The sequence below is a fragment of the Folsomia candida genome, unplaced genomic scaffold, assembly GCF_002217175.1.
Source record: "Folsomia candida strain VU population unplaced genomic scaffold, ASM221717v1 Fcan01_Sc001, whole genome shotgun sequence".
NCBI classification, from domain to species: Eukaryota; Metazoa; Arthropoda; class Collembola; order Entomobryomorpha; family Isotomidae; genus Folsomia; species Folsomia candida.
The window spans coordinates 6,911,453-6,938,225 of NW_019091193.1; the positions used below are offsets into that span (position 1 = coordinate 6,911,453).

At 37.5% G+C, this 26,773-nt stretch overlaps 6 protein-coding genes and 1 long non-coding RNA gene across 10 annotated transcripts; 4 read left to right on the forward strand and 3 right to left on the reverse strand.

Moving 5' to 3' along the window:
- The first annotated feature begins 582 nt into the window (after window positions 1-582).
- On the forward strand, window positions 583-1,234 carry LOC118434254. Its single transcript, XM_035847247.1, has 2 exons — window positions 583-777; window positions 847-1,234. Exons 1-2 carry the CDS (start codon window positions 627-629, stop codon window positions 1,122-1,124), a joined length of 429 nt encoding a protein of 142 aa, XP_035703140.1. The 5' UTR covers window positions 583-626; the 3' UTR covers window positions 1,125-1,234.
- A 42-nt stretch (window positions 1,235-1,276) lies between these two features.
- Window positions 1,277-3,128, reverse strand: LOC118436409. Its single transcript, XM_035854498.1, has 3 exons — window positions 2,922-3,128; window positions 1,768-2,511; window positions 1,277-1,696 (listed from the first exon to the last, which is right to left on the reverse strand). The coding sequence occupies exons 1-3, from the start codon at window positions 3,126-3,128 to the stop codon at window positions 1,634-1,636; spliced, it is 1,014 nt and encodes a 337-aa protein (XP_035710391.1). The 3' UTR covers window positions 1,277-1,633.
- Window positions 3,129-3,532: 404 nt separating this feature from the next.
- Window positions 3,533-4,704, reverse strand: LOC110863650 (L-xylulose reductase). Its single transcript, XM_022113004.2, has 4 exons — window positions 4,547-4,704; window positions 4,214-4,466; window positions 4,034-4,139; window positions 3,533-3,929 (listed from the first exon to the last, which is right to left on the reverse strand). The coding sequence occupies exons 1-4, from the start codon at window positions 4,599-4,601 to the stop codon at window positions 3,576-3,578; spliced, it is 768 nt and encodes a 255-aa protein (XP_021968696.1). The 5' UTR covers window positions 4,602-4,704; the 3' UTR covers window positions 3,533-3,575.
- A 2,920-nt stretch (window positions 4,705-7,624) lies between these two features.
- Window positions 7,625-8,835, reverse strand: LOC110842217. Of its 3 annotated transcripts, none has more exons than XR_004833793.1 (5): window positions 8,679-8,835; window positions 8,520-8,610; window positions 8,122-8,453; window positions 7,895-8,051; window positions 7,625-7,820 (listed from the first exon to the last, which is right to left on the reverse strand). It is a non-coding gene; the product is annotated as an uncharacterized LOC110842217 (long non-coding RNA). The 3 variants fall into 3 exon arrangements; XR_004833794.1 differs by having other exon boundaries at window positions 8,720-8,805; XR_002547319.2 differs by having other exon boundaries at window positions 8,520-8,817.
- A 4,469-nt stretch (window positions 8,836-13,304) lies between these two features.
- LOC110863107 lies at window positions 13,305-17,151 on the forward strand. 2 transcript variants are annotated; one of them, XM_035846665.1, is made up of 6 exons: window positions 13,305-13,992; window positions 14,119-14,195; window positions 14,282-15,263; window positions 15,426-15,799; window positions 15,877-16,212; window positions 16,299-17,151. In XM_035846665.1, exons 3-6 carry the CDS (start codon window positions 15,014-15,016, stop codon window positions 16,959-16,961), a joined length of 1,623 nt encoding a protein of 540 aa, XP_035702558.1. In that variant the 5' UTR covers window positions 13,305-13,992; window positions 14,119-14,195; window positions 14,282-15,013; the 3' UTR covers window positions 16,962-17,151. The 2 variants fall into 2 exon arrangements, with proteins under 2 accessions (XP_035702558.1, XP_021968040.1); XM_022112348.2 differs by having other exon boundaries at window positions 13,307-14,195.
- Window positions 17,152-19,563: 2,412 nt separating this feature from the next.
- On the forward strand, window positions 19,564-21,043 carry LOC110856128 (L-sorbosone dehydrogenase). Its single transcript, XM_022104575.2, has 3 exons — window positions 19,564-20,196; window positions 20,274-20,360; window positions 20,426-21,043. Exons 1-3 carry the CDS (start codon window positions 19,651-19,653, stop codon window positions 21,002-21,004), a joined length of 1,212 nt encoding a protein of 403 aa, XP_021960267.1. The 5' UTR covers window positions 19,564-19,650; the 3' UTR covers window positions 21,005-21,043.
- Window positions 21,044-22,193: 1,150 nt separating this feature from the next.
- LOC110857321 (DBH-like monooxygenase protein 2 homolog) lies at window positions 22,194-24,836 on the forward strand. Its single transcript, XM_022105936.2, has 9 exons — window positions 22,194-22,519; window positions 22,645-22,922; window positions 22,984-23,095; window positions 23,165-23,374; window positions 23,446-23,594; window positions 23,694-23,869; window positions 23,927-24,067; window positions 24,134-24,314; window positions 24,481-24,836. The coding sequence occupies exons 1-9, from the start codon at window positions 22,244-22,246 to the stop codon at window positions 24,740-24,742; spliced, it is 1,785 nt and encodes a 594-aa protein (XP_021961628.1). The 5' UTR covers window positions 22,194-22,243; the 3' UTR covers window positions 24,743-24,836.
- Window positions 24,837-26,773: the final 1,937 nt, after the last annotated feature.

A 26,773-nucleotide genomic window follows, 5' to 3' on the forward strand; every position in this document is an offset into this window, starting at 1 on the left:
ATTTCACACATGGTCTATTTGGCATTCTAAATATTATAGCCTGACACATATGTGCATCCATGCTTAATAATCTGTGTCCACCATTTGGCAAATATTTTTTTCTTCGTCCCTAAAACTTTTTCCGACCTTGATGCTAGAAGATACCCCTTAAATTAGGTGAGTGGAAATGTTTCAGCTAATAAATACATAAACATACCGATATATGCACTAATATGTATACATAAATGAACATAAACTTGCGCCATTAGGCGTTGCAAAATATAATTAGTTAAATAACAGCTAATTACTGATAATATTGTTTTAACTTGTTGTGATTGTTATATAAGCATTTAAATTGGGGTGCCTTATCTGAACTTGCTTCGTCAACTCTAATTCATCGATTCCAGGAAAACGGGTGTGTACGTGTCCAGACAAGCACACCAAGTGTTTTGATTTAGTCTGACTCCGTAGATATCATTGCACATGACAAAGCTCGTTAAAAACCTATTAGCACAAAAATGACACGTTCCATTTTCATGCTATCTTTTACCTCTATATAAAGCAAGAAATTTCGCCCTTTAATTTTTGCACATAAATCGCAAATCAATCCACAAAACTTGAATAACTTTCCGAATAACTAAGCTATCATGGGTTTAACACGAAAATTTACCTTCGGACTGCAGTTTATACTTTTAGCAAAAATTGCATTTATCCACTCGCAAGACCCAACGACAATTCCCACTGACTCCACAACTGCAACGACAACTGAAGCAACGACGACCACAATTTTTTCACCGAGTTAGTAAATGGGCTAATTTTTGCAAACTTTATTATACAAACTAGAAATTAAATTAAATGATCCTTTAGCCCTTCCACCTTTGCCAAATGCTACTATTCCTGCCGTCAATGGAATTCCATGCACTCTTTCAGTCACTGCCTTATTCGCTGTTCCAGTCGCCCAAGTTGACGGACTTTGTTACGACGACAAAATCGTTGATCGTGTCTGCTGCAAGAATCTCGCCGTTCTTGGCACCCCTAACATTGGACTTGTTTTAATTTCTCAAACCTGTCCACTGCCTCAGTACTGCTGCATTTTGAGGGCAAATATTGACCACATTACTGGACCGGTGAGCGTGTATTGTTAAATATGACACGTATTTAATATGTAATTATTTAATTATACATATAAATTTACCTGGATAATTACTATATTAACATGAATCTCGTTAAATGAAATGCTTTAAAAGTTTGTATATGCGTACCACTACATATTTTAAATACTTTTCATGAAATTATACAGATTTTTATTTAAAATACCCTTTCTACCTGCATATATACATCTCACAGCTTGAAAAATTGAATTTTTCCTTCAAATTTTAAGTATTTCTTAATGTTCAGAACTAATAATATAATCGACTTTATAAATATAAAATGTGCTGTGAAATATGTGTTAACAAGTAATGTTTCGTGAACAGAAAAAAACTTATCGCTCTTGCATATGCATCAAAGTATTTACATTTGCACGATATGCATAAACTTTCTTGGCTTAATGTTCCCACAATTTCTTTCAAATACACAATTTAAAGTTGGAACATGGCTGCAATGAATGGCTGATAATCGTAACGCTGTTGATATCCCCGTCCCATCATCAGCTCTAATTCCTTCGCCCTTCAGATGTTGCACAAACCACGAAATATGTGACCATTGCCGCAACCATCTATACACAACAATGCCTTATTTAATCACAACCAATTTAAACATTTCATATACTTTGAGTTAAGCAATTACACTAAGAATTGTAGAATAATCCACTACAAAAATACTTCCATGAAGTCCCACAACATGTTTTGTAGCATCATGCATCAATACACTCGTCAAACCTGGGTCGATCTCCCCGAATTTCAATCTGATCCACCCAATCACTGAATCCTCCACAGTTTGGCAACTATCTCCCGAAAAGCGAAAAATCATAATTGCAATCGATAAAAAAACGAGACTTCGTATCCTCTCGGTGTCCTCCTCATCCTTTAACAAGTCATTTATATTGACCGAATAATAAAATAGTGCTTCGCCAAAATAGAGCAAAATACAATTTCCCATGATCTCCCTGATTAAATTCGAAACGGTTTTCAGAGCTTGAAAATTTAGGAGAAATTCATTCTTGTCACAATTTCTGGAAACCAACTGTTCGAAACTTTGCGAGAGGGTCCAAATAAACATGGCTAACAGGAGGATGAATCCATCCGATGTGAATGCAAGCAGTTGACGAAACCAAATTCCTATAAAAGCAAGGACACCAATGATCCAATCGGAGGGGTGAATGTCGTCCCACGTGGGGACCGAATTCAATCTGGTGTCCGAAGCGAGAAGGAAATTGTAACGAGCAGTGGCAACGATGCGACGAAATATTCTGTCCGACGAGAAGGGTGATGGGTCCAATTTCTCAGTCGTGCTAGCGAAAATTGCTACATTTATTATGGCCGCAGTGACGAGGAGGGCGCAGAAGAAGCGGAGGAAGCGTTTCGAGTTCAACTGGAAACAATTGTGCTTTAGAAAAATTTGTAGTTTGAAAATTGCTTGTCGAAGAAGAAATCTAATAAACACATTTGTTACATACCTTCGATCTGAACCTAATGCATGAAAGATGTCCGTTGTCCGCAAGAAATTGTACAATTTTAAGAAACGAATGTTCCCTCGTCCAAAATATCATAATCAGGAGGAACTTGGATGAGAAATTTGCTAATGTTGCTATTGCGAAAAAAGTGTTGGTAGGATGATGAATGTTCTTGAGAAGTATTCCTTTGAAAATTTGCTGTCTGGTTTCAGAGAGAGATTGTAGTAAGAGTAGCGAATGGGCCGAAGCACACAGGATCTGAGGTTGAATCAGAAAAGCTTGAATTTATGTAATTCGTTAAGGACGTAATTGTACAACTATAATTTACCTTTTGTGTCCAGTTGCTTCCTAATTCATACTCCGCACTAACGGGATGCTTGTTTATTTTAAACGGTGTCAGTAAAAAGTAATACCCATAATTCAAAAATACTTGTATGAAATTTATATTATTTGGAGTTTGGATTTCATCCTTAGGACTAGATTTCGATGCTACTTTTATCTTTCTCTCAATTGATGGATGCTGGATAATGGACATATTGTCCATGTGACTAAAGAAATTCAATAATAGATTTTATGCCACATCCGTTTAATACGGATTCGATAAATTCGATTACACACCTTGTGTCATTATACGTCCTTAAATATTTGTCATTAATTTGTCTAATGCAGATTCAAGAACGTACGCATGTATACACAGTGGTTTACGTAGTTACATCTGTATTAGCCCAAATTATGAACTAATGGAAATTGCAAAACTGAAAATTAATGAATTGGAGTATAGATAAACAAACGCAATTTGGTAAGACATGACCAGTTTGTATAGCTATTAGATTATCCATCAATTGTCAATCATAAATAAGTGCACTACCTGCGTCATTTTCATGCAGCTAGGCTTTGAGAATATGTATGTACAAATGTATTTATAAGCATACGAGAAAATATTTAAAATCAGAAACAACGAGGTCCGAAACTTTATTAATTCTCAAGTGTGCCGAATGCCTCCGTCCACAAACAACATTTCACCATGAATATGTGGTGATGATGGTGAAAGCATAAACAAAACAGCGTTAACAATGTGGTCCATTTCCATTAAGAAGTTCCGGACTGGAATTCGGGCATCAAGTTGACTCAGATATTCATCAGCGTCAAGTCCAGCATTATTAGAGCATGTTTGATAAAACTGCTTATACATGTCCGTATCAACCCCGACCTGATTAATAGAATTTACACGGATTTTCTTTGGTCCCAATTCAACTGCCATGAGCTTGGTGAGCATATCAAGTGCAGCTTTTGACAAGCAGTAGAGAGACGCTGCAGGAAATGGGGAGGTACTTCCCTATTAAATATCAAATATAATTCCTAATTAGGTATTTATTACAAAATTTTCAGAAATGACATGTTGAAAGCAAAAAATAAGCTAACTGAGGCTGAAAAACTTACGAGGGATGAAATGTTAACGATCGATCCTGCAATGTCGGATTTCTCCATGCCCTCGGCAACAACTTGTGCCACATTAATGCAAGCCCCCACATTCACCGACATTATCCTACAATAAAAAATGATTTAATGATAATTGAAGTTGCATTTATATCTATTTAATATGTAAATGAGTGTCCATGCTTGTGAAAATTGCTGGGCGTAATGTCCTTAAACAGTCCGGGAATAAAGATTGCGGCATTATTGACAAGAAAATCGAATGGATCCAAAGATAAGAGCGCGTTCCTCGTGGCATCCCAATCCTCGAGATCAATCGCGATAGTTTCAATCTCTGGACATTCTAATTTCAAAGTGTTGAGAAGTTCTTCCGTTTTTGATAAGCCTGTCACATGCGCCCCGTAAGAAGCTAATCGTTTAGCAATACTTCTCCCAATCCCTGAAATTCGCAATAATATTTAAGTTTGCAGAATTAAGTAATTCCTTAATTTTATTCATAAAATTATAATCATAACTGACCTCGACCAACACCTGTTATGAGAACTCGTTTTCCTTGAAAATATTGCTGGAACATGGTGATGAGAAGGATGCAAGAAGATTGAGGTACAATGAAGGCGAGTATGGCAATTAATAGGTAAATCTAAAAAGCTATCTAGACTACTTTTTACCCGAAAGTATTTACCTGCACTCAAGCTTGCATTTCTGAACATACATAAATATGTACTTGGCTTGCACACAAATTTTAGGGATTGGACGAATCAATTTAGTGTGGATAGGTAGGTGCGTTTGCTTCAATTATGTAGTTGTGTCTGATTAAAAGAGTCTTCTAGATTAGCATGTTATATTAGTTTTGGTCAAAGTACTCAGCTTGGAAGCACGACCTTCAATTTTTTTAGTTTATACTTCAAAAGAATAATTCTTTTGGATTTACACATACATCTAAGAAGACAAATTTCGCATCTCAATGAACTTAATTAATTCCCACAGCATGCATATCAGTATGTGCATGTGCATGGGAAAACCAACTGTTTTTTAGTGAAGATGAGAACATAAATTCGGAAACGAACGAGAACCCTTTGCATGAGAAAGATACAGTATTTCAAAGAGTATTTTTTATTAAACAAAATACTAATGCATAAACACATTGATCTATTTTAGGTCCAGTAATAACGTTATCGTAGCATCCACCGCAATCCTCATAAGTGTCAAGAAGCTTGACTTTTCTATTTCAAAAAAAGGATAAGCAGTCTCCATTCTCAAAATCCTGCATGACTTTAACCTCTTAAAATTGTACGATTTCTTAAATTGCACATCTTTCAAGACTTGCAAGAATCGCTTACTCACTTCCGGCACTTGCGAGACGAACATTACTTCAAACCAAAGTATCATGCTAGCTGTGACCGTCGTCAGCCCAACAATTGCATTTCAAACCATTCCACTTCGTATGAAAATCGAATGAGTCCAAAGGCTGGGAAGGCTATCGCAACAATTATGCTCACAAAGTGAAACGACACCCATTTGAAGACTTCATTAACCGCTCGATTCAGTATCTGATGACATCTGTAAACGGCAAAAATTCTGCCAAAGCTCACAACCCCTAACGCAGTTTTATACGAGTGTTGTTTCAATACAGCCTTTCTCTTAAGGTTGATCCCGGTCGGGGTAAAATTGGTCAACCAAAATGTCTCCAGTCTCATGTAAAGGATGCCCAAATTCAAGTAAAATGAACAAATTGAGGAACCCTTTGATGTCGTGACTGCCATATAAAGCAGAAATGGTAATACATCCCAATCCAGACGAGGACTATATCCCAAAACATACTGGACTACACGATGCGCAGTGTCGTCAGAATTAAGACCAAGAATTGCCACCATTGCTGGGACAGCAGTTATCGAACCTATCGAAGTCATTAGTATGCAAAACTCATAAAGATAAAGCTGAATGCCGGAGAAAAGATGGGTCCTGTTTTTGTGGAGGTGTCGCTCGAAGACGTCTAAAGGAATTAGGCAAGTTTATTACAGTTAGTATTTAAATAGTAACAATTATGTATTGGATCATTACGTTTAAGTTGGTGATCCAGACTCATCAGCAAATTCGCGGCAGTTGCAATTTGATTTCTTTTCCAGACGGTGAGATACATAATGAAAACAATAGAGAATGACAGGCTTAAGTAGCTGACATCAACGGAAATACTGATAATTTTACTTTTATTGATGTTCTGGTGGTAAAAGTCGTAATACAATTTGAGGCCAAGCAGAGTAAAATATGTCGTATAGTAGAAAACCCAAAATGACCAGATTCGAAATTGGGCGTTACTCGTAAGTTGTACAGTTCTGGTTTTTGTATCCCATCGAAATGGGTTAATGCGAGTGCAGGAGCTTACTTGCAGATGGAAAACAAATACATTTTTCATCCAGTTAGACAACATTTTTATGTGTGTTTTTTACCACAAAGAGGATGCGACAAGATCTGTTAAAATAAATACTATATTCTTTAGGAAGTGACCATGAACGCTTAGGTAGGGTTCAAACTGAATAGATATTGACCTTCGGCATGTCATCGGTTTACATAGTATAGTATTACATAGTATTGTTTATTAAGCGACTAAATTTATATTGGCAATTTCTACATACATGATTAGTAGCATTTTAAAACCTATATTTGGTTATTATTTCCCGGACTATATAACCTGGTTATGTCTATTTTAGGATAATCGATTAAAGTTGATTTGTATGATCAATATTTACAGAGGTTCAGCTTAATATGCTTATGAACAAAATTATATCTTCATATGTACATGCTTATGATGTTGTATTGCTACTGGGATTATTTTTTTGTGAAAATGCCAAGTTATCATTTGAATAAATGTATGTATCAAGTTATAATTTGTGAAATTAAGGATTTCTTAAAAATTATTGGTAAGGATTTCTTAAAACTAATTACGAATAGGCTATCGGTAATACGTTGACTTCATTTCAAATAAGCTTATGTATGTAGATGCATGCCTTTGATATTCCGTTAATTAGTACTCGATAAATTATTCAACCCTTTGAAATCAGAATTCGTTATAATTGGTCTATATCTCTTTTTCTGGAATTATTTATTTAGGATTAACCAATCTAATTGGGGGAGGTTCCTCTGGAAGGAATTTGTTCTTAAATATTGCTGCTCAAATAAACCACTCAAATTATTCAGCGATGTTGATGAAACACGACGTTTGAAATGTGAGACTGATAGAACATGCTTTTTAATTGGTTCCATAATTTGCAATTCTATATGAATTGCTATATTTGTGGTTGAAAGGTGTTGTCTCAAGCGCACATGATTAATGCATATGCAACTTTTTTAAGTAAATGCTAAAACGCGTAAATTCTCTGATAATACAAAGTAGTTAAAACATAGTGTAAGTATTATTGTATATGCGTTAAGCTGATTTTTAAGCAATTCTCAACGTGAATGATATGCATATATAAGAGTACGCCAACATAGATAAGTATGCAGAACTAATTTCCTGTTAGATCGCAGCATTCATTAGAGGAATAGATTTGGATTTGTCAACTTTTACTCCTGTTTACAATAGCGTCATACTTTTTTTGTGACAATCTATAGATTGTTATTTTATTGAGTTTAGTATAAGTACATATTTCAGTTGTGTTCGCAGAGTAAAAATATTCCACCTTGATACATAGCTTACATAATATACTTTTACATGACATATATAATTTAATACACTCAAATAATATAGGAGGGATAAGGTGCTGAACGATGCACGCTCCCCACTCCAACACGGGACCTGTAAAAAAGCAATTTCTTGTTTTACTTATCATAACATGACATTACATATACGCCATTACTTTTAAAACTTACCATGGAATCATTTAACCTCCTGTTAGTGGTAGACATTCGGGACGGAATAGTACCACTGTTGACCAACCCAGCCGACGAAAGCAATCGCGACCCCGTACTTGAGGAGGCTCATGTTTCGAGCAGACTTGGCTTCTTCCTCCTCCGGGGTTAGCTTCACCTGTTTCAAATAAATGACAATTTAATTCGAATTCTAAATTCCAGTCTTGAGTCTGGATTGAAAAACTTACAGATTTTGGCTTGGCTCTAGGATTGACCCACTTCTCTCCGGCCTCTGGAACTTTACTATCCACCATTTTGATTATAAAGATTCACTTTTGTGACTTGAAAATGAAATAAGAGCAAGAAAAACTGTAAAGATTGAGTAACAAAAGTGTGGGCTCTATTTATACAATTTTGTCCATGGTGGTGGTGGAGTTTCCTATTTTGGTTGAAAATTTTGCACTCTCCACTCATCCTTTTCAGGTTGAAGTCGACTTTCCATGTCCCCGAACCAGGATAGATTCTCGATTTTCAGAAAATATTGTTGTCATGTTGTTTCCGTTGGAGGCATACCGGTAACCTGATGACAGCGTGGGTTAGGTAAGACCACCGTAAAAATGTGATTCTCTTTCTTAACTTTACTTACTCAGTCCGGGCCTCGCTTTGATATTTAGTTTGCAAATAGACTTGCAAAGCACTGCCAACTTAATTCCAACCTTCATTCCACACCAATTGTTCTAGAATGATTTGCGTAGTCAAGAACGAGTTATGAATGTGGCGTTTATTTTTGTGAAATTATGACTACCGATTAATAACACAACTTGTGGGACATGAATGAATGGATACCTTAGCTGTATGTCACGTGCACTAGACTTTGCAGCTTTAGTGAAGAGAAAGAATCGTAGTAAGTATGGCATATGCAAAAATAAGATTAAGCCGTGTGTTGGTATGCTATTTTTATCTTCGAAATAAGTTTAATTCCACGACATGAGACTGCATCGCACTGCATTGCTTGCTTATATTTAGCTAGATAGAAACGGAGAATGCTTTATTTACGTAGAGTAGAATGTGGACAGCTTTTATACATAGGTGTAAATATTTACAATTTCATTTGCGATTTTTGCTGAAATTTTTACTCAGAATTTGACCATAATATATTGCAGACATTTCTCATCATCTTTATATTTTCAGATAGTTGTGACCTCTATGATCCTTGAAGTTATGATTTTAAATTATAACCTCTAGGATCTAATGCATCTAAATTAATAATTTAGATGCATATACATATGACTCATGTTTGCATAACATGAGTCATAGTTCAGCAGGTAACAAATTTATAGGATTAATTAATATTTTATTGTTTAAGAATCAGTTGCATTTATTATACTTTTCTACGCCACATTGTTATGTCATCAAATTTCATGCCTACAGATATATACATACACATACATATTATGTAAATATAAGCGTATATACATAGGCACACAGAAATCGACAAGAGATGGACTTATTCCCATTTTCACTTATTCCCATTATTCCCATTTTGATGACACAGTTTGCTGAACTCTAACAATAGCATGTCCAAATTCATTCCGAAAAAGGTTATCCCATGCTGGATTAAATTTCAAATCTGCCGCAGATACTCTTCCGCGTTTACTTTTGGACCATAATTTTGACCACAAATTCCTTCCTAACTTAACGATTACAGTTAACCTTTGCCCAAGCCTTTCATAGTCCTCCATCAAGTAAATAATTACTGAGACGAAGGAAAGAACTGCATGCACAATAAACAATAATCCAACTGACTCCGATAATTTAAGTTTATTGCCTTGTTGACAACCATTCAAACACTCTTCTTGAAACCTTTCCTTGCTCATACGCCTCATAAAATTTACCCACATAAGGTCCCCCAACCACATCCAGATACCGTTGTCCACATGCCAGACGAGAATGCGAGCCAGGTCCTTCGAAATGGCCAAATTCCCATACACCATCAACCGAAATGTCAATTTTACGAAATATGTTTTCGTCACGAAACAGGACACCTTGTCCATGCGAACTTTGACCTCTGACTTTCCTAACTTGTTGAGAACTTGCTCGCGCATGGGCACATAACCTTTGTATTTTGCTATGCTATTGAACCAGGAGGGCCTTAAGATGTCACGAAATATATTGACGGACTTGTCAAAGTACGCGTCTTCAAGGGTTACCTGCCTGCCCATCATTTCAGAGTACTGTTTCCCTGCCATAACCTGGATAAGGGGGAAATACGACTTATCTGGCAGGACAAAACGGTACCCTGCGAGGACTAAATCCTTGGTAGTCTCATATGAGAGAATATGTAGAGGTGCGGTCAGCTGCGTGGTGGTGAAGGATTCGTAATGGTACGAGAGGAAAGATATGAAGATCAGACTGGGAATTAGGATAATTCTGAAACGCTTAATATTTCTGACAGGGACGTAAATGAAGTAGAAAAGGACGTCAAGAGATATTTCTACAGATCTCAGCACAAGTCCGAAGAAAAGTACCGATGTCGCCAAAAGGAACCAGATTTCCCAGTCGAACGGGGTGACAAACCAGGTCCACGATGGGGCTGTGAAGGTCGCTTGTTGAACACAGTATATGGAATGCATGACCTGCTGGTGAAAGCCGGCCAGGAGGGCGTGGTCATAATCTGAGAGGCCATCTATGTCTTCCATTCCCAAAGTTCCCCAGCAGGCGAAGACGGCTGACCAAGAAGAATCTTCGTACGGAGAGCAGGTGTTGGCCTCTGTAATATTTTTGATAAAATATTCTCCTAGTTTTACTTATTTTTATTGGTCGTAGCTAAATTTTGGGTCGGAAGTATTAACAAAATTAAAATTTGAGGTAAAGACTGGTTCTAAAAGATAATATTTTGTATTGGGATTCATAAACTCATAATTGTTTTAATTAGTACTCCCGAGCCAAAGGCATAATATATCTGAAAATGTACCAGCGACCGATGAAATGTTAACTTTGGCCATAAGAATTTGCAAAATCACAAAAAATGCATTTGCACATTTTGGCTCCGATTGGAAATATTTATTGCACTGGGTTAGCCTAGGATTCTTTTGGATATCTTCTTGTGTTGGAACTGGCTCCCCAATTTGATAAAGTTGAATCATACCTCCATTTGCGTTAGAATTTAATCGGATATGAAGATCGAGCAGGCTTAATAGGTCCATCTTATCCAGTTCTAAGGTTGTAAATCTCTCATTTTCATGACAAGTATAGCAAACCAATTGTCCTGATGCTATGGTAACTTTCTTAACATTGTAGAAATCTAGTTTATCTTTTACTCCTAAAAAGACGAGAGGACTGACAAATCTAGGTTCAGGAATGTTGTTCAGGTCTTTAAACGAGCGAATAAGATGTCGCAAGTCCTCTGTTTGTTGGATGACATAAAATAATACTGCGTGATTTGCACTGATTCCATATCCGGTTCGAATGATGAGGTAGTGCAGGCTCTCCAAAGCAGGTGAAGGCAACAGGATAAACACTTTGCCATTGGAGGACAATCTTTTCACGGTTTGGAAATAAAGCACTTCTCTTTTGGCAAGAAATGGGTCTAACGTTTCTTCGCATAAGCCATAATATGATTGGATTGTAATAACGTGGTCGAGTTGAATGGGCACATAAGATTCCAATATGTTGTTGGGATAACAAGTTCGGAAATGTATTTCATACTCTGATGGGATTTTGGAAATTAAATATTTTGAATCGAATTTCGAGACTGGAGACGAAGATCCTAACATACTAAGAAAAATAATGGTTGCAGTAATTACTGTTGCCGATATTTTCATTGTAGAAACGTCTTTAATTGATGTGACAATTACTTTTCTGTGTTTTGGGATACTATTAATGACGGATTAATGCGGAAAGTATGTAAATCTTCTTTGTCTTAGGAAAGAAAGGTATGCACATATTTTATTATCTGGTTCGATTCCATGAGTATATGTAGCTGATGAATATTGTATGGTAACAGATTTATACATAATTACTGGAAATCAGTAAATAGTATTCTTCCATGTATACAGTACATGTTTGTATCTTCAATGTAAATGCACACAAAGAACACCATTTTGACAGCATGGACAGCATTTTAAGTACAATGTAATGAACTTGACAAGTACGTTATACTTGGTTGGGAATGAGTTGAAATTAGTGTGTAATGTGTACAGACATACATAAGTACATAAATATATATGTAAAACACATCATGAACTATTAGAATATAATTGCTTGTTTATATTATAATTACAAAACAAATTTATATTTGCATATCGTCGCCGTAGATCCATAAGATACCAGGACGAAAACCAGTTGGGACCATAAAATACCAGGACGAAAACTAGTTGGGACCATAAAATACCAGGTTAAAAACCAGTTGGGACCATAACGTACCAAGTTTGTTTTTTTGATTTTTCAGGACAGCGTGAAAACTCGAACCACATGATTGCTGGTTGAAGGAATATATCCACGTACTCAAGTATTGCTTTTTCCACTGTTTAATGTTCCGTGTAAACGTTTAAATTAAATAGTGCCCAGATCGCATAGATTGGCAATCTTGCCACGATTTTTCCCGAGTGAGAGAAAGCAAAATCCTCCACATTTGACCAGTTTTTGAATTTTAATACCTCCAGAAATACTTGGTCAATTAAAATTTTGTAAAAGCTACTGTGTGCGCAATTAACAAACCAATTTTTAGCAATTAAAATCTCAGTACGCCCCAAAACAGTCTTGGTATGTTATGGTTCCAACTGGTTTTCATACTAGCACTTTATGGTCCCAACTGGTTTTCGTCCTGGTATCTTATGGTCCCAACTGGTTTTCGTCCTGGTACTTTATGGATCTACGGCGACGATATATGTATTATCGGGATTTAAAAGTTAGACCGCATTTGTCTCTGCGTGATCGATCAGATATTTATACATATTGGTATCCCCAAGTTTTCTGTCTTTGTCTCCCATCAAAATTTATGAGGGCTTTATGTACCATTCAAATAGCAAAGTGATACGAATAGGCACACATTTATTTTATCCTGACAAATGAACACATTTATAATTGACTATACAACATGTAACTGGAAAAAGAACAACTATACGTGGTTTAGGCATTTCATCTCTAAAGGTAAATTGAAGTCATTACTTCAAACCATTATGTAAGCCACTCACCCTCAGCTTTTCGATGCGTGGTATTGTAGTACGTCTGCAAAGCATGCAATAATTTACATGTTGAAGTATGTTTTAAATGGATTTTGAACAAAACTTTGTTTTGATTGATGGATGAATCAGTTTAATAATAATGGTGACCTTTGCTGTCATTTTTAATTTCATACACGAAAAAATTGCATTTTTCAGGTAAATAATTTGGAAATGCGATTATTTTTTGTACGAATACGAGCCTCGTCTGTTGGTGGTGCTGTTCACGAAACTGTCTGAATTTACATTCACCTTTGGACATCTTTTGTCCTAAAGATCATTAATATTTTATTTATCATACGCAAATGTCGACAGCTATGTAATTAAAAATGTTTCATGCAATACAGCCACTTCAAGTTTAGCTATGTACCTATCTATATTTACGAGTATTATGTAGGCTAACTTCCCCCATAAGTGGGTACATACATTTTATACAAATCTCAAAGTTTTCACACGAATACTTATTTAACTTTACTCATTATGCAAATTTAGTTACAAAATCTGGAAGCTCACTCATGCACGTAATAATCGAGTACATTGGTTTAAAATCGACTGGGCTTGATCTGTTGTGTTTGAATTGGCTCCTGAACATCGCTATGATTACTGTGTAATTGAGTCGTTTATTTTACCCGTGTAAATAAATAAAGCGTTGTACAGCACTTTATGTTTAACAATTTCAAGTATCATCAACACTCGATCATGAGCGTCATGAGCAATATGCAGTACAATGTACATACATATGTGTTAAAATTTGCAAATGCATCACGTGAATAATATTCTTCTGTCAATCATGTTTGTGTCCATCAAGATAAATAAATTAAATAAGTGCCAATCGGTGAACGATTGAACACGACGACATCTCACAGATCCGTATTCTTTATCTGCCCTGCCCTAAAAGTAAGGATTATTAATTTAATGGCTTCCGCCACTCAGTACGTCTTGACCCTGCTGATCTTAGCAGCAGTTCTCATCAATGAAAGATCTGCCAGTCCAACCCGAAATGTGACAAAAGTTTTAAAACAGGGTGGTAAGAAGGTCTACGCTCACGTGATGCCGTGGTTCGAAACTAAGGAAAGCTCAGGAAATGGGCAGTGGGGAATGTAAGCAATTAATTTTAATAAAATAAGTACAAATATTTTTTCCAAGGTACAAATTTCCTTAAGTTACGCAATTTATTCCTATAAAGTCACTGGACAATGGCCACAAGAAACCCTGACAATGTTGACGGAACTGGTCGTAGAGAAATCGCTGCCTATTACTATCCCGACATCAACCTCTACCCCAGTGGTGCTGAAGGGCTGATCGACTATCAAATCCAGCAGATGAAATATGCAGGAATTGACGGCGTCCTGATGGACTGGCCTGGCACTGCGCAGGCGTACGACTACCCAAAAAATGCTCAAAACGCACATAACTTTATCCAAAAACTGGAAGCGGGAACCGATCAGTCCCAAGGTTCCTGTCGTTGTCTGCCATAAAAATTTATGAGGCTTTTAACATTTAAATAGCAAATAAATATATACAAATCGGTGCAAATATGTTTCATCCAGACAAATGTACATATTTATAGTTTACTGTGTAGTATATAACTGGAAAAATTGCAATTAGGTATTTCATCACAAAAGGTAAACTAAAGGTATTACTAATTTCCTAAACAATATTCTGCATTGTTGAGATATTGTGACGCGAAAAAGGAACGAAGGACGCGTCTAAAGTTAGTGATAAGAAATCTATTTCTGGACACTTTACTCAATATCACCTGATGTGAGCGTGGCGTGGGGACGCCTTACAAAATAGCATAAATATTAGACTCTTTCTCTATTCGACAACCACTTCATTTCTGGCAGTCGAAGAGGTCAGTCATTATTAGTTCGAAGGATCAATTGTCTAGTGATTTCGATATTTTTACACTGTCGTCATGTCCGAGAAAGGCAGAAAAATAGAGGGGAAAGCGAGTGAGAAGCCTCTTCCGACCAAGAAAAGAAGATACTCTACAAGCGCACAACAACAACCACCAAATAAAAGTCACGTTTTGGTACAATACAGGGGTCGTTCACTGGAATTCGTAGTCCCAGAAGCACTTCGGAGTGAGGATCCCCAAGGACTCACGTTCCAAGTGACCGTTCTACACGGTGATGGTGATGACCCAGTTCAGTTAGATTTAGTAGGTACGAAAAAATGTATTTATTTTGTCACTGTCATATTTATACCATTTATGAATTGATTTGATACATTTCTCTATTTATCATTTCCCCTCCAGTATTATTATTATTCATGTACTAATTATGTACATATAACTGATTTTCTCGACATGTTATATTTTTAAACAGAGCGTGAAGAAATGTGGTCTGGGAGGCCGGAGGGCGTGACAATGTCCATTTTCGAAGCTTTTAAAGCTCATCTTCGTTGGGGCGAGCAGCCGGGTGAAACGGATATGCTCATGGACTCATCCCCTCAATTTCTCGCCATGATGACAGAGATAGGAGACAACCCATCAAAGCCCGTCTGCAGTTTGAAACGGAGCGATGGAACGGTGACCAGGATTCATCACAACGGTCAGGACGTTATGGTGAGGTGGTTCAAAGGCACCAACGTCTACTTCAAAGTAAAGGTTGAAGGGCAAAAGTTCATGTGGGGCTCGAAAACAGGAGAAGGTGGTGCCCATAAAATCTGCACCGTTAAATCTTGCTGGTCCATTTCAAAAGTAAATTAACTAACTTGTGTTTGTAATAATTTTATGTAGATAATTACTTAAATCTGGCATCATGTTACGTGTTTCAGGATCGAATTTTTGGATATTGCAGACCTCACTCGGAGAAGACTGAGGAGGTCATGTTGCTCAGAGATGTGAAAAATTACACCAATCCTAACATCGTAGTATTCTGCCCAACTCTGAAAATGACCACCTATACAGAGGAGGACATCAACGAGTACGTGAGGAACGCGTGCACACGTGCCTCGTATCATACTTTGGACAAGTACATGACCGACAGAGTGAAGGTGACGAAAGATGAGTATCCGGATACGTGGGAGAATATTGTCCCGTTTTGGTTCGAGATTGACCAGTCCCTCCAAATGAAAACCACACAAGCAACACGACGTTATAATGTAATTAGTGTAAGTCAAATCATTATTTATAAACTCGCTTAATTTTCTATCAACACATGTCGTTATTGTTATGTGAATAATTTGTAATTGTTTAGGTCGGGACGTCACTTTTGGTCCATTTCCATAATTTGGCCTGTCCAGCACTGGCGGACCAAGTATTTCTGCAGATGAAAGCCATTCATTTTTTGGGGGCGGATTCTCAGTTCTGGGACGAGGTGTTCCAATTCGTCGATAAGAATGGGTTGAAGTTCTTCACTTCTCCGCTGCCTCCCGACTACGACTTCCGTCAGACCCAGTATTTCCCACCAGAAGACAAAATTGTGAAAACCCTGCCTTACAGCTACCAAGGGCATGACGAAGGAGGAGGAATTTACGACGGCGCTACATCAACAACGATATCGATGGCAGGATTTGGGAGTAACACGCACCGAACTCACAAGAAGACGGCTCTGACGGGGTTGGAGCACACGATTGTCCCATTGTTTCAAGAAATTTTGGATGACACGGCCGAGATGGATAAGACCGCTCTCCAGGCTGAATATTTAGGAAGCCTCTCCACCATAATCGCTTCGATGTTAAAGTTGAAGAAAGATGGTCATCACATTCGTCCCATTATTGAGCAGATTGACCAACACTTTAACAGCGTCAAATATCCTGAGTTGCTGGACATGGTATTCGCCATGCGTACCGGTTTGAAACTCAACGTAAACGTGGAACCCTTGCTCATCGTAGACGGGAAACCGGAGATTATTTTTTAAATCTTGTAACCGACTGTATTTGTATTGATTTCGTAATATTGTTGTGATTGTACATTTTCAATATATTCAAATGTACTATATGATCTGTTTTCTAATTGGACCATTATGCAGCATTTGTACATTTCTATGTAATTACTATTTTCTGCTTACATAAATAAATGAATTTCGCAATTCAATATTTACCTTCCAATATCCAACTGAGTCTCGCATGAATTATTTTAAATGCCTTGGATTGCCTTACTTGCATTGCATTTTTTCACATGTCTTAAAAGAAATTGTAGAATTTGGTGCCAAGTACTACGAAGAATTTACTCTAGAATTAGTGAAAAATAGCTTGACTGAACATTCTTACAAACATGGGTTTATTAATCAACTCTTATTCGGACCAGACAAATCCGAGGTGCAATAAATATTAGATCAGCTTCGGCTCATCATTAATTTCTTGTGTTTCCTTTGATTTGCTTTGATACCATTTTCACGAACACTTACTGCTTCACTTTGGCGTCATGGGTGAACAATGTCTCGACCAAGGTATTAACATCGATGGAAAGAAGGTCGGCGAAAATTGGAATTACGAGGAAGTCCATGTTGAAGAAGGAAATTCGATCGTGTAACGTACTTACGATTAATTCTGGGCTAGAGTTTTCAATTGTGTATGAAGATCACAACTTGGGATTGGCACAAGAGGGTGGATTCATTACTGATATTTTGGAACAAGGAGCAAACGATATGAATTTCTTGGTAATTCTTGGTGACTTGTTTGGATAGTAAGAAAATAATTAAGCAAAATTGTAATATGAATTGATTAGAGGGACAATTACTTCGGAATGAGCAATTATTTGAGGATTAACGATACACCGGTGCTCATGACTTTCGGGCCTCAAACGTTGACCGATGGACTTCAATGGGACGCCATATTTGAAGGGGTCGACCCCAAACCGACTTTCCTCACGCTTTGGTACCAGTCACACCAAGGAGGCTCCAGGTAACTTTGTTTACATATTTAATTCTACAAACATACGTGAAACCTCTACTTTAATCGGATCAATTGATAAGGAATATAAATCTGGGCGTCAAGGAAGCTAGCTTATAATTGTTTATTCCTTGCCAATTTCAGCTGTACAGGCGAGTATCCCTGGATTTACTTGGACTTTATCGACGGACTCAATAATTTCTACAACAACCGCCCACTTGAGACTAAATTTGGCGTCGTCTATCCAGGATTCAAGGGATATTACGGGGAGGGAGGTTGGGCTGGTCCAGACTGGACGATTGAACCAGTGGGACCCGAAACTTTCCGTCGAACGGTGGATGCTGCTTGGAATTCAGACGTGGAATGGGTGGTAAGGAATTTTAGTCCAAGATTTCAGGGTGAGTATTAATGATTTCAAATTATTTTGACCTGTAGCAAGTAGCCACCTGGAATGACTACGGAGAGTCCACGGTTATCGAACCAACGCGAGAGTTTGGAAATGAATATTTGAACATTCTCCAAGAGAAGCAGAAGGTCCCGTATGGCAACAGAGAGCTCAACTTGATTAAGGACCTCTATTTGAAGAGACAGCATTATGCGGCTTTGGGAAGGACTGATGTACTGGAAAAGCTGATCCAAGTCAATGACGCCCTTAACGACTTGCAACCCGATTTGGCTGAAAAATTACTCAAGGGTTTTTAAATTTGTGCATGTGTGATAAAAGAGTTTAGTGCATGAGCCATTGGTATCACACAAGAACATGTTACACAAACGAAAAATGTGGCTAAACACGTTACCTTTATAAAACTTGAATATCTGTAAACTCGTGTCGAATAAATTGCTATCTCTGAATGTTTAATCAATCACTGAACGATAAATTTAAACGGTAATAATAAAGGAAGCATTGTGCAGCATAGTTGTTTATGTACATTAAAGTAGTCAGCTCATCGGCACTTCATTTTTTGTCAAATATATACAACATTCTAGACTCTACGAGGCTATCATAAAAAAGGTACGGAAATTCAATCAGGTAAAGAATTGTACAATTTTAATTTATAATTAAATAAAAATATCCCAACAGTCATAAATCGATGTTATGTCTGTACATATGTAGTAGGCTTTTGCAGATTAGTTTTATGCTATCCTATCGTTGACTATGTATATGTACGATACATTTAAGGTATATTCAAATTACACGTGCAAGTATGTATGATAGCTTTTGACACTCATTTTAACCAGTGTGCAAAAATTAATTAGATTACAAAATGTATTCATTGTTTGGCAAGATAATCTCATAATTTATGTATGCAGACGTGCAGTCCTAGTCCTCAAATCCTTCAATATTATCACACCTCATTTCAACTTGACTTCCAAAAGTGACATCTACAGATAAAGATATTTGTGGGCAGTGTCAGCAGTGATGTAAAAGATAATGATGCCATACAATTTCTATAAATAATGGTAAAAATGTATGACATCAGCCCAGATTACTCGAAGCATTTTAATCACCCCCACACAAAATAATCTTCGGTTACGTATCGTTTTAAAATAAAATACAATGCAAATCCGCTGACATGTTGAAAATCCAGAATGATTAATCACAACTAAACCATGGTATTAGAGCCAAGGATAAAATGCAGGTGCTCCAGTCGCCAAAAGGAGGTCTACAGGGCACAAGTTTACCACACTTTTGAATATTCAGGCCCCAATTATAAAATGATCAAATTCGTCCTACTGCTCCTCTTGGGGCTGACCTACACTCCCGCAGAAGGGGCGTGGACGGTCGATCCTCCATATTATGGACAATATTACGCAGGCATGGGAGGTGTCCGTGGGTTATGGGTGGACCCGTCTGGTGATCTCTTGGCAGAAGCACGCGGTCATGTGCACGTCGTTTACGAAGAGGATAATGGCGACGGAACCATTGCCGTCAGACAAGTCGAGATCATCACTGCCGCCGGACTTAATCTGAACCACGGTGTCACCTTCCACGACGGTCATATCTACGCCTCCAGTGCGGTCAGAGTATTCAGGTGGCCTTACACGCCTGGAAGTCGTACAGTTGTTCCAGATTTGTCAGAAATTGTGGTCAATAACATTCCTTCTGGTGGCCATGACACGAGAAGCATGATCTTTGATCCGCAAGGGAGACTCATTGTCACGGTCGGATCTGGTGGAAATGTGGACCAGAACTCTAACCGAGCTCGAATCCGTAGGTGCACTCTGGCAGGACAGCTTCCAATTCAATTTGAAGATTGTGAGGTAATTAGGTTGCAATATTTTTAAATTGAGTTAGTAAACTCTGACTTGTCTAACATATTTATATTTCATAATTTCAGGTTTATATCGACGGACTGAGAAACGAAGTAGGACTCGCGTACGATCTGAACGGAGTTCTACACGGTGTGGGTAATGGGGCTGATCAGGTAGGTATAAATTAATTTATTTAAAAAAATATACATATTTACATCACTATTTTAAAAATGTGTAGCTGAACCGACCCGATATCGGCGGCGATATTCATAACGGTAACCCTGCCGAAGAGTTTAACCGATTTGACCGACCGACCGGACAACATTACGGTTATCCATACTGCTTCTCAACCCACAATTTGGCTGGATACCCGAAAGGCGAACAGTTCGCGTGGCCGTCATTCCTTAACGATGGAATCCACGACGACGCGTGGTGTAGGAACGTGAACAACAACCAACCCCCACTCATCGCCATGCCGGCCCACACCGCCCCTCTGGGTCTTGATTTTTACAAGGGTCAAAATTGCGACGGAGGTAATGGAGCGTTCCCCTGCAGCGTGACTGGTGACGCGTTCGTGGCGTTGCATGGATCGTGGAACAGTGACATCCCCGTCGGGTACAAGGTCGCATGGTATCCGTTCTCCAATGGTGAACCCACCGGTGAAGAGAAGGACATGGTTTACGATCCAGACACCTCTTTTAGAGCTGTGAATGCCGTGTTTAATAATAATGGACATTTATTGGTCAGTGCGGATGGAAATGGGTTCATTATCAAGGTTACCTACGGCATGCCAGCGAAACCAATTCGAAACGATTAAGAATTAAAGTAGTAAATAAACGGAATTTATATATTGTCAGATTCTTGCACTCTTTTTTTCTTATCACTGGTTGTTGAGAATTTACATACGTATTTACAAATTTGTATATACGATCATCATACATACGTTCAATAACATTAAAAAAACTTTACTAAAATTATTCCCCCATGCAGTAAGAAGACATAAATATTCCAAGTAGATTTTGCAATATATTTTGCAATATGTACTTATTTGCATGCATAAATAAATATGCACATGTAATACATAATAATGGTGGCACATTAATTCAAGCAATGGGGTTGTGACTCAACAAACTTTTAAAATATTTTATAAACTTTTGAAAAATTAAGAGACACAGATTTCGTTGTTGCAGGCATCAGGGATTTGTATAAGCTTTGTAAATCTCGTTTACTGTATTCATAAACATTTATTAATTTGCATAGCCTTCTACCTATATCGTCAATTCTGCGTGAATTTCCTGAATTTTACATTTAGTTTTACTTTTGTTGAGATTAAGGGGACCAGGGAACCACACGACTGGATTTGTGATGCAGTTTTGCTATGGGTCACCAACAAAAATAGTTGAATGCTTTATGATTTTAACCAATTATTGTCTTACCTACTAAGGACGCGACGACGAGAATTATCAGTAAGAACTACCTTACCCACCGTTTTGTGTACTTCTATTTTCTGTTAAAATGCACAATGATTATTGACGTATTTAGTTCGGATGTGCGCACTAGGTCGGAAAATCACAAAGACAAATGACTTTTTTTAAACTGTGATAGATATTTATTTGATTTTCAGTGAACTTGCAATGTCCAAGGGTCATAAGGACGCATGATTTATTTGCATATCTATTTATGTACATATGCATGTGTGTATGTCAACATTGTCAACCAATTTATCCATGATTGAATTTTAATTGGACACGACACTCCAAGTACGGAATCAGAATTATCAGATTACTCTGCTGAATAAATAAGTATACATGTGTACATGAAGGTTGCAAATTGCTGGAATCGTAAATCGGGGCCCACTAAATGCCATGAACACAATTTTGATAAAGTGTAAATTTCATCATACTCAAATAATAATTATGTACATTTATTCTGATACGATAACAAAACATAACATTATCTCTGCAAGTGACGCATGATTACAAAAGAAAACCTACAATAAAAGGATGCCTTTTCGCAGTATGGAAGTTATATCAGAACGACACACATTTTCATCAAAATGGCAAAATTAATATACTTCGTTTTTGCGATATTGTCAGTCGTGGGGACAGCAAGGCTTGCTTTAGGACTTAGAACAGAGCATATTTCTACTTCGCCAGGCTACATCGTGGCATGGGAAATTACGGACGCATCGACTAGAAATGCTACCATAACATTTGACCTAACTGTGCAAACGACGGGATTTGTTGGGTTTGGAATTTCCAAAAATGGCGGAATGGGCGGGGCTGATATCGTGATCGGGGGCGTCTTTCCAAATGGAACGGCATATTTTTCAGTGAGAAAAATTTTCAGCTATCCAATTTTCTGCTATTTCTGTCTAATTTGAATCACTAGTTACTATACGTACAGTATTTATTTAAACAATTATAATAAATAATTAAACCCTAAAATTTCTATCAGGACCGATACGCTCCTGGCAATGGATTTCCCCCAGTGGACACATCCCAGGACTGGGTTCTTCACTCAGCATTAGAAAACGACACGCACACTGTCCTCCGCGTATCTCGTTTGTTGGACACTTGCGACCTGGAAGGAGACGTTGTTATTACAAGAGACACCTTCCGTTACATCTGGTCAATTGGCGCCACTGACGATATCGAATACCACGGATCCGACAATAGGGGATCATATGCCGTCAACATCTTGGCAGATGCTTACCCCGACGTCGACTTGTCATTGTTAGTGAAAACATTTACCCCAAATTAATTCAAATTATTTATAAATTTCTGATCATTTAAGGTTTGACACTTTCGACGCCATAACAAATATTACATTGCCGTCGAAGGATACGACGTATTGGTGCACGGTCCATAGATCACCGGTTTTTAATGGAAAACAACATGCTGTTGCAGTATGTAAACCTTTCTTATATATTCAAATTTCCCAGGTCTTACATAATGCATTCCTAAAAATATGCTAGTTTGGACCTGTGTTGCTGGGACCGGCGTCGAAACATTCTCACCACTTGAGCTTGTACTCTTGCACCCCACCCGAGGGCGAAGATCCAGTGGAATTCTTTGAAAAATACATCACACAAGGCGGCATCGACTGCTTGGAACCTGAACCTGGTTCAATTTCCGCGTACCGGTATTGTACCGAATTGGTGTACACCTTCACCATTGGAGGAAGGGTAAATATCTTCACGTATTATTGCTGCAATTTAAATTAGAAAGCCGTGCGAATCTGTATTTTTCATGACAGATTATGCACATGCCAGAAGGAGTCGGATTTCCGATTGGAGAAGATACTAACATGTATTACCTAATGGAGAGTCACTTTGACAATCCTGACCAACTTTCGGACGTTACGTTTGAAACTGGAGTGAGAATTTACCACACGTCTGATTTGAGGTATGTACATATTTATGTAATACATATGTACAAAGAAATTCTCGTTATTGTGCACCCAATTACATAAACGTGGTCTGTTAAAATGCCATTTTTCCATAGACCCATTGAAGCTGGAGTTATGAGAATTGGACAAATGTACGATTACAACTTTGTAATCCCACCATCCTCCACGAATTACGTGGTCGTGGGTCACTGCAGCTCGAATTGCACGTCTCAATGGGTTCCTGCCGAGGGTGTCGATATTTTTAATGTCATGCTGCACTCCCATGCATATGGTAATTAGATGAATAAAAAATTTCTCAGGGAAATTTCAAATCAATTTCATATTACAGGTACCAAAATGAAGGTCCGCCAATTCCGGAATGGGACGGAACAACCGTGGGTGCTAAATGATGACAATTACGATAACGACTATCAGGATAATCGGAACATTCCTCTTGTAAAATTCATGCCAGGAGATCAAATGGCTATAGGTTCAATTATAAATATTAAAGAAATCTTCAAATTTTCGAGATGTAGAGAAATATAATTTTATGCAGAGTGTCACTACGATAACTCAATGTTGTCACCTCCTTCCGGTGTTTTGGGTGGATTTGGGACGCGACGAGAAATGTGTGAAGTTGTTTACTACTATTACCCGAAGATGGGATTGGAAAACTGCCGGAGTAATATTTTGAAGCAGAATATTCTCAACTTTTTTGGAGTTTCGGTTGAGGAAATGTAAGCCTAATCCTAATTTTGAGCGAGTGACATCCTCTTAAAAACTTAACTTCCTAATTATTTGAGTTAAACGTCTATATTTTTCTCAATTCCTGATTAAAATACAAAATCTGGAATTTTTTATAGTTTTTAAAAAGTTTTTTTTTTCATTTGAACCGTTTTGCAGCGATGACTCTCTCACAAATCCAATCATCACAGCTCCGCCGCCTTTGGCTGGACTTCGTTTCCTGGAATATATTAATCTGATCGTGTGGAACGACGTGGTTCGTGGCCAGTTGGAACAATTGATGCGCTACTCACTGCACGAGGAGCAATGTGGTGGCGATGGCTTCCAAAAAATGGCTCAAGAAGAAACATATTACGTTACATATCCCGAAATAGTGGAAGAATATGTGCCACCGAATTCCGAGTGTCCAACCCAGAATTAATTTCCCAATTTATTAAAGTCCAAAATGAATATTTGGAATCGAGTTAAATTTGTGAATTGAATAAACTAAATTATTCATTGCAATTATTAATTAACTGACATCATTAACAATTTTGATTCGGTTCATGATGAGCATACTTATCTAGAAGAAATTATAGGTTTTAAATTTTGAATCGCTCATACATAGTGTTACATACTTATATCATACGAAGTTAATATTTATTATTGGTATTTCTTAAATATGTAATAAAGGGCCATATTTCTTTAATATTGGTATCAATCTATAACTAATTTAAAAAATCTACATATGTAACGAATCATAAGAGACATTTTACAAATGAGATCTTGCGAAATTTTTGACGAATGACTCATTGAAATTGTTTGCCTTAAAACCATGTCTACTTTCGTGTCATACGATCAATATGACTTCTGTTTATTTTCTTTAATTGTTAACTGAGTTAAGAAGCAAAACGACATAGCGTAACACGACCATGCACACATACCCGAGCGATATGTGATAAGTATATCTGTAATTTGATGCAAACGTTACTAATGAAAATTGCATGGAAAGAACATCTACCAATCAAAATCATGTCTAAATGTCAACATCTTTTATGGTTTTATGGTGGCCGTGCATAAAGCAGGTAGCCATTGTTTTTCGAAATTTATTCATAGCTTGAACTTGTCAAGTAGGTATTTTCGGATCAATGGAATAAATAACAAGAAAATATGATCAAGTACAAATTTCTCCAAAATCTCGCATGAATGGCTTTTTTTCTCTGCATTATTTTAATTTTCAACCCTTTGCCGATGAAATGAATTTTTCCTGTCACAAGATCATATTATTCATGCATGTTATAGGACTACACTCGAATATTGAGCCGTAAAAGTGACTTCAAATTCTAAAGTCCAACTTATAATTGCCCATCCAGGCTAGACATACTCGTCACTCGTGCCATGTACCTATGTACTTAAAAGGATCATATTTCGTTATTCACTTGACAGAATGGATAGAGCATCCTATCCTGCCTTTCATTTACAATATTTTCACTCGTTCGTTAAAAAATACGTATTTCATTTAGTTGTACCTTCTCAGGATCAGAGAGATATTAGTTCCCATCCCAAATATATGCGCACGTCATTCTGATTCTCTTGAGTGCTGAAAGTATAAGAAAATATTACCTGGAAATTCGATTAAGTCTTGAATAGCGTAAGTACAGCATTGATAATGCGTGCTATTGATTACCAAATTTGCGAAGCTTTGGTGTATTTATAAATTTGCATTTTTTACAAAATTATGGAGGAGTTTTGCCCTGCTTATTTTAGTGTAGCTGGCTACTCTTCATTATTATTTATGTACATTCAATTCATAATGCAAATTCTTCGTGATTCTTATTAATAGATTGTAAAATTTAAAATGCAATTTTAGAAATTTCCTGCCAACCTGCAAAAATGTTGACCCGTCACTTGGGAAATATCGGAATTCTTCTTATGGCGACCATAATCAGCGCAAGCAGTCTACGAACTACAAACGAAGGAGCTTCCGTTGTTTATGGTGGAAGATGCGAAAAACACTTCGAATGCATGGAAACTCACTTTTGCGACGATAAAAAGCGGATTTGCAACTGTCAATCAGCCGAGAACACGCTGACCATGATCTTCAACGAGGAAAGTCGTAAATGTGAGAGCATTGTTGGTTCAGTCTGCACAATTGAGAGTGGACCTGGTGGATTAAATTGGACGTGCGTCAAGGATGCTCAATGCAAATGGTCAACCGACCTTCCAGACACGTTGGGGATTTGTACATGTGTAAGAGGACGTTTTGAGAAAAATGGATTTTGTGTAAACGACGATGACGATAAAGTAAGACAAAATGACGATAATGACGCTAAGGTAAACCGAAATGATGAAAATGATGATAAGCTTATCGATAGTAACGACATTTATCAAGCAGTCAGGGCTCGTCAAAGTTTAAAGGGTGCTAGAGCTCCTTGGAACTGGTCCTCTGCTAAAATCGTCACATCCGACTTCA

Coding starts and splice junctions, on each gene's coding strand:
- LOC118434254 (XM_035847247.1), top strand. CDS start 627: ATGGGTTTAACACGAAAATTTACCTTCGGACTGCAGTTTATACTTTTA. Junction 778..846: donor GACCACAATTTTTTCACCGA/GTTAGTAAATGG, acceptor ATGATCCTTTAG/CCCTTCCACCTTTGCCAAAT.
- LOC118436409 (XM_035854498.1), bottom strand. CDS start 3,128: ATGTCCATTATCCAGCATCCATCAATTGAGAGAAAGATAAAAGTAGCA. Junction 2,512..2,921: donor GAAGCAACTGGACACAAAAG/GTAAATTATAGT, acceptor AATTGTTTCCAG/TTGAACTCGAAACGCTTCCT. Junction 1,697..1,767: donor ATTATTCTACAATTCTTAGT/GTAATTGCTTAA, acceptor TGTTGTGTATAG/ATGGTTGCGGCAATGGTCAC.
- LOC110863650 (XM_022113004.2), bottom strand. CDS start 4,601: ATGTTCCAGCAATATTTTCAAGGAAAACGAGTTCTCATAACAGGTGTT. Junction 4,467..4,546: donor CATAACAGGTGTTGGTCGAG/GTCAGTTATGAT, acceptor TGCGAATTTCAG/GGATTGGGAGAAGTATTGCT. Junction 4,140..4,213: donor ACGCCCAGCAATTTTCACAA/GCATGGACACTC, acceptor TTTTTATTGTAG/GATAATGTCGGTGAATGTGG.
- LOC110863107 (XM_035846665.1), top strand. CDS start 15,014: ATGTCCGAGAAAGGCAGAAAAATAGAGGGGAAAGCGAGTGAGAAGCCT. Junction 15,264..15,425: donor AGTTCAGTTAGATTTAGTAG/GTACGAAAAAAT, acceptor ATTTTTAAACAG/AGCGTGAAGAAATGTGGTCT. Junction 16,213..16,298: donor GACGTTATAATGTAATTAGT/GTAAGTCAAATC, acceptor GTAATTGTTTAG/GTCGGGACGTCACTTTTGGT.
- LOC110856128 (XM_022104575.2), top strand. CDS start 19,651: ATGATCAAATTCGTCCTACTGCTCCTCTTGGGGCTGACCTACACTCCC. Junction 20,197..20,273: donor TTCAATTTGAAGATTGTGAG/GTAATTAGGTTG, acceptor TCATAATTTCAG/GTTTATATCGACGGACTGAG. Junction 20,361..20,425: donor TGGGTAATGGGGCTGATCAG/GTAGGTATAAAT, acceptor AAAAATGTGTAG/CTGAACCGACCCGATATCGG.
- LOC110857321 (XM_022105936.2), top strand. CDS start 22,244: ATGGCAAAATTAATATACTTCGTTTTTGCGATATTGTCAGTCGTGGGG. Junction 22,520..22,644: donor ATGGAACGGCATATTTTTCA/GTGAGAAAAATT, acceptor AATTTCTATCAG/GACCGATACGCTCCTGGCAA. Junction 22,923..22,983: donor CCCGACGTCGACTTGTCATT/GTTAGTGAAAAC, acceptor TGATCATTTAAG/GTTTGACACTTTCGACGCCA.